The 5,137-nt window shown below is 41.2% G+C and overlaps 2 protein-coding genes across 6 annotated transcripts in view; both read left to right on the top strand.

Annotated features, from left to right (window-relative positions):
* Window positions 1–1,101, top strand: part of plaub (plasminogen activator, urokinase b) — a 7,831-nt gene extending 6,730 nt beyond the window's left edge. For all 5 annotated transcript variants that reach the window (XM_014014844.1, XM_014014843.1, XM_014014842.1 and 2 more), the window contains 3 exons: window positions 279–419; window positions 484–632; window positions 827–1,101. In XM_014014844.1, coding sequence (XP_013870298.1) covers window positions 279–419; window positions 484–632; window positions 827–1,021 — 485 coding nt within the window. In that variant the 3' untranslated portion in view covers window positions 1,022–1,101. The remainder of the gene's footprint in view (window positions 1–278; window positions 420–483; window positions 633–826) is intronic.
* A 3,145-nt stretch (window positions 1,102–4,246) lies between these two features.
* LOC106522016 (equinatoxin-4) overlaps window positions 4,247–5,137 on the top strand; it is a 4,644-nt gene continuing 3,753 nt past the window's right edge. Inside the window, exons 1-3 of the mRNA XM_014014852.1 lie at window positions 4,247–4,284; window positions 4,573–4,718; window positions 4,898–5,041. Of these exons, the coding sequence (XP_013870306.1) occupies window positions 4,938–5,041 (104 nt within the window). The 5' untranslated portion in view covers window positions 4,247–4,284; window positions 4,573–4,718; window positions 4,898–4,937. The remainder of the gene's footprint in view (window positions 4,285–4,572; window positions 4,719–4,897; window positions 5,042–5,137) is intronic.

Raw genomic sequence — 5,137 nt, 5'->3', positions numbered from 1 at the left:
TATGCGGCCGACAAATTCGACCTTCGGAGGACCCGTCCTGCCGTTTTGGACACAGCCTTATAGTCCGAAAAATACGGTACTTAAACTTTCACTCAAGTATACTTATTAAAATGAACTTCAAGTATACTACTTTTTGCTAAGGGGTGCCTTGCCCAACCCCTTGCATAAAAAATTCTAGCTCCGCCCCTGCTGGGATTTGTGATTTGTTTAATCTCTTCCTTTAATCTGATTGAATGCTGACTTTGGACTCAGATTGCTGAACACCTCCTTCCCTGCAGCTCTTGTGAAGCTGGAGGCCAAACAGGGAAAGTGTTCGGAGGAGACGGACTGGGTGAGGACGGTCTGCCTGCCGCCGCCGCAGCGCCGGCTCCAGCCGGGGGTCACCTGTGAGATCGCCGGCTTTGGGAAGGAGCGTCACGGTGAGGAAGATCAGCTCGGCTGAACGGGACAGGAGTTGTATTTCTGAACCTCTCGTCTCCTCAGGGTCGTCCCGTTTCTCTCAGAACCTCAGAGAGGCTCAGGTGGACCTCGTCGCCGATGACGTCTGCAGACAGGAGGGCTATTACTCAGACATGATCACCGACAACATGTTCTGTGCCGCCCGGCCCGACTGGAGCCAGGACGCATGCACGGTACGCCAACACCTCTTTGTGTTTAGCGCTTGTTCCTGCTATGCCCCGCCCCTTTCGCTGGTTCCTCATCGTCTTGGTGGAAAAATGAAACACGAGTTCTCATCGTTCGTTGCAAAGAACCGTTCAAAAGATTCGGATCGTTCCTGAACATCAGTTTTTCTTTAACGCCGTCGCCGCTCGTCTCGTTCCGACAGGGGGACTCTGGAGGTCCGCTGGTGCACGAGGTCCAGGGCAGGCTCTTCCTGTTCGGCGTCGTCAGCTGGGGCGACCGGTGCGCCGTGCAGAACCGACCCGGCGTTTACGCCCGAGTCACCAACTACAACAAGTGGATCGGAGAGAAGACGGGTCTGGCCTCGATCGCCGCTGGAACCATGTTCCCCCTGAAGTGATTTTTATCAGCTGAAGTGGGACGGTGTGGAGTCGATATGAGCAGTCAGCGTCTTACCTGCAGTAAAAAGCTGAAGCAGTTTGGTGGTTTTTAGTTATTTCTTTTCATTTTTTTATGTTTATTTTCAGCTTTTGGTTCTTTCTCTGCTTTTTCAGATCTCTGTTCTGCCACGCCCATTTTCACCTGTTCACTGTTCCCATTAACACACCTGTTTCCAATCTCATCAGCTTCAGTTTGTTTCCCAGTTTTCATTCTTTTTGAGTTGTATTTCTGCTTCCGCATCAGCTTTTTATTTTGTATCATTATTATTATTATTATTATTATTATTATTATTATTATTATTATTATTATTATTATTAAAGGCTTTATTCCAGCTCCTGGTTTCTTTCTGCTTCCTTGACTCTTTCCTTCAGCGACGAAGGAATCAGGTAGAAATACATAAAACCTAAACATAAAGTTCAGTGATGTTTTACAGAAAAACACACACAAAATATCTCAATTGAGACAAAAAATAAGGAACCTGCTGGATTTTAGCTGCTGTAAAAACAGATTTTATTTGTTTTCTTCCTGAAACAGAGGTTCAACCACAAGATGGAGCTAAAACAAAAACTATAAAATTACCACGAGTCATGGTTTGTTTTTACCAAGTTGATCAAAATGCAAATAAATTTAATCCAAAATAAACCAACAGTTAAAGTTGTTTAAAGTAAATTATTAGAATAAATCATGAAACAAACAGAAAATAAGTAATTCTCTTGACATTTGAAGCTTTTTGTTTTCAGTATTTTGAATAAAAACAGCATGTTTCTGTGGTAATTATTATTATTTTTTTAATTTTGATAGTTTTGTGTTCAGTCTGTTCCCATTCATTTATATCTTTCTGGAATTATTTGTTTTTTTTCTTTTGTTTTTATTTCTGCAGATTTTGTAAAGTATGAAGATTTTTTATTTATTTATTTGTTTAGATGCTCTATAATTTGTTACTTTTCTTTCTGGAGGTTTGACTGCATGCTGGAGCTCATTTAACTAATATTTTTTATAAAAAATGTTTATGGCATTTGGTCTGTTAAATATAGTTCTGAGATATTTTAAGTTGTTTGTGTTTTCTGGTCAGTTACAAGAGATCCTGAAAGTTTCCATGAGGTCAGAATGAATGACTAAGCTCTGCCTGCTGAACCTGCAGGTTCTGTCCTGCTGTGGTCACAAATATTACAAAGGAAAGAAAAGACTGAAAGTCCATCTCGGGTGGTTTTAGGGTTTTCTGGAAGAACCTGTCTGGACTGTCGGAGCTCCATGAGTCAGTTTTCGATGCTCCAGGCAGGGTTTGTTTTGGCACCTCTGAGAAACAATGTTTTAGTTTTATTTTAGGTAATATTTTTTTATCACAAACCTTCCAGGTTTCTCTGAAGTTGTGGAACCACATCAGACCTTAAAACTCATTCAAACTTTTTCTGAACAAAATTCCAGCATTTCTTTAGTTTTCTTGTTTTTCCTCCGTTCACCTGATTTATTTGTTTGTATTATGGAAATAATACTTTTAGGTTTAAGCCAGTAATTCATGAAAAACTTAATGACCTAAGTTTTCATGACATGCTGTTTATCTTGGACCACGTATTTCTGTTTTTGTTAAATAAATATTTTTATAACAGTTGGCGTTGTTGGCAGGATCCACTAGGAGATCGACAGACCAAGGCCATAGCAGGTGGACTGATATGAGTGAGCAAGGACTGGACTGCTCAGGAGCGTGACTCCAGCTGGATCTAAAGAACCTTTTTAACAACAGAAATACGCTGGTGACCACCGACCATGATGGATGATCTTGAATAAGTAGAGACCATTGGATTTTATTTTTAGCTGTTGGAGAACCTGAGAAGATTTTGAAACATCAACTGCTGAGAGTAAGAGTGAGTACAGAAAAGCTTCAAGATGTTCTTTACCGAAGAGGATTTCTGCCAGCTTCTCCAAAAGGTGACAGTGTTGGAGCTCAAGATTCATCGTTTGGAAGAGATGAATGCTTTGGAGAACTCAACATGTGTTCAAATGGGTGAGAAGGAGAGGAGAGATCAACTGGACAAGGAGATGGAAGCTGCTTCTGAGAGTGAAGCCGTATGGAACTCTCTTTGTGCCAGAGCAAAAAATCTCTCAGGAAGGATTCAGCTCTTAGATGACAATGAATGGCCAGAATTACAGAGAAATGCTTTTTCTCCTCCAGCAAGGAGAAGAAAGCAGAAACAGGCTGTAATCAAAACAACTGATAACGCCCAGAGAAATGAAACAGTGTTTCTTCAAAACAGATTCACACCACTGGAAGAAACTGGAGAGTCTGAACAAAGTTCATGTTCTGATCTCAAAGAGGGACCTGAGACCAGATGCAGCTCAAAGCCAAAGCAAGTCCAAAAAGAGACTTTCAAGAATCAAGAAATGCTGATCATCACAGATAAAATGGTGAATAAGACCAGAGGTTTCTGGAACGAGGAAAAAGTCGAGAGTTTTGCTCATAAAGTGTCTGACCTCACAGAGAAGTTTCTGGAAAACACAGCTGAACATCCTGCTCTGAAGATGCTCATCATTCATACAGGAAGTGATGAACCGACAGTCAGAAATCCTGAAGGATTTCATTCAGTTGCTGAATGCAGTTAAAAATCTCAACATGGATGTGTTCCTCAGTGGGCCCATTCCTACAGCCAGAAGAGGGGCTGAGAGGATCAGCAGACGTTTTGCTTTTCATAACTTTTTGGAAAAGTTCTGTGCTGACCACTCTGTGAGACATGTGGACAACTTTGATCTCTTTTGGGAGAGACGACATCTGTTCAAGTCTGATGGACTGGCTCTGAATCAAACTGGAGCTTAACTTCTGGTTTCAAACATGAAGTGTTTCCTGAACAAAGTTCCGGCTGGAAACAAACAACAGCAGTGTGATCAGCTGACGTCTGAAGCTGAAGGACAACAGGCTGATGAGGAGACAGCTGCAGAACCAGAACCACAAAGAGAGGAGAGTTACTTCAAGCTGTTGAACCGGAGAAACAACTGGTTTCATCAGCATCACAAACAACCAAAAAAATGTGTTTCCCCAACCTACAACTGGAAAACAACTGACCAGTACTTCTCCTCCACCAGAGAAACCTAAACCATCAACTAAGAAGGAGAAGGTTCACACTACACCCAAGAAAAGGAAGTACTGATATGGATACGACATGAGGACCCTGTGGAACAAGCAGAGTATCGCTTGGAGTTACGCACAAAGCTACAGCATTATTCAGCATGGTATAAAGAAAATGGGGCAGAAAACCAGTTTCAAGGGTGGAAAGAGAGAATTAGGAGTAAATACCCTGATGATGAATATTTTTATGTCTGGGAGGAATAAAAATTGAATTACTGGGGTTGGGATTTTAGAAAAGTACATATACTTAGGTTTGTGTTGACATCATTTTTAATACATTAAATGTTGGGTTTTTTTGGATCATTTAATGATCATGTATTTCTGTCTTTGTTAAATAATATTTCCATAAAAGTTTGTTTAAACTGAAAAAACAATTTTGTCAACCCTTTCAGCGCTCTTTCAGGTGTAGGAACAGATGAACACGCCTACCTGCGGCTCAGGTGGGACTCAGGGGGCGTGGCTTCAGACTAGACTCCAAACCAAACCTGACCTGTTTTCAGAAGACTCTCTGCATCCCGTCATCTCAACGCTACCCAAAGTAAGTGCTTTTATTTTGAAATATTTCTGTATTTTTCTGTTTTTCTTTTGTGAAAAAGTTGAAATATTCTGTAAAATTGTCTGATAGAGCTTTTTTATTTTACAAAGAAGTTTAGATGTTTTAGTGTTCTGGTTTCATCCTCCTGTTTTTTTCTTTTCTTTTTTCTTTTATTTTTACAGCTCAGCCTTCAGAGGATTCTTCTCTCCAGCAGCTGTCAGCATGCCTGAGACCGCAGAGTCCCACTCGGCCAGCCTCACCACCAACAGGAACTGCACCATGGAGATCACCAACGTCAGCGCCGTCTACTGCCTCGTCAACCCCAAGTGAGACCAAAGCTCCAAAACTATGAGGTGCCGTTTGTAAAGTTACACAGTCAAAAATTACCACCAATACTTTTGTTTTATTTAGCCTTTTATAAG

The sequence above is a fragment of the Austrofundulus limnaeus genome, unplaced genomic scaffold (assembly GCF_001266775.1).
Source record: "Austrofundulus limnaeus strain Quisiro unplaced genomic scaffold, Austrofundulus_limnaeus-1.0 Scaffold119, whole genome shotgun sequence".
In the NCBI taxonomy this organism is placed as follows: Eukaryota; Metazoa; Chordata; class Actinopteri; order Cyprinodontiformes; family Rivulidae; genus Austrofundulus; species Austrofundulus limnaeus.
Note: the sequence above shows the minus strand (reverse complement) of the source record. Positions and strands in the feature narration are given on the sequence as shown.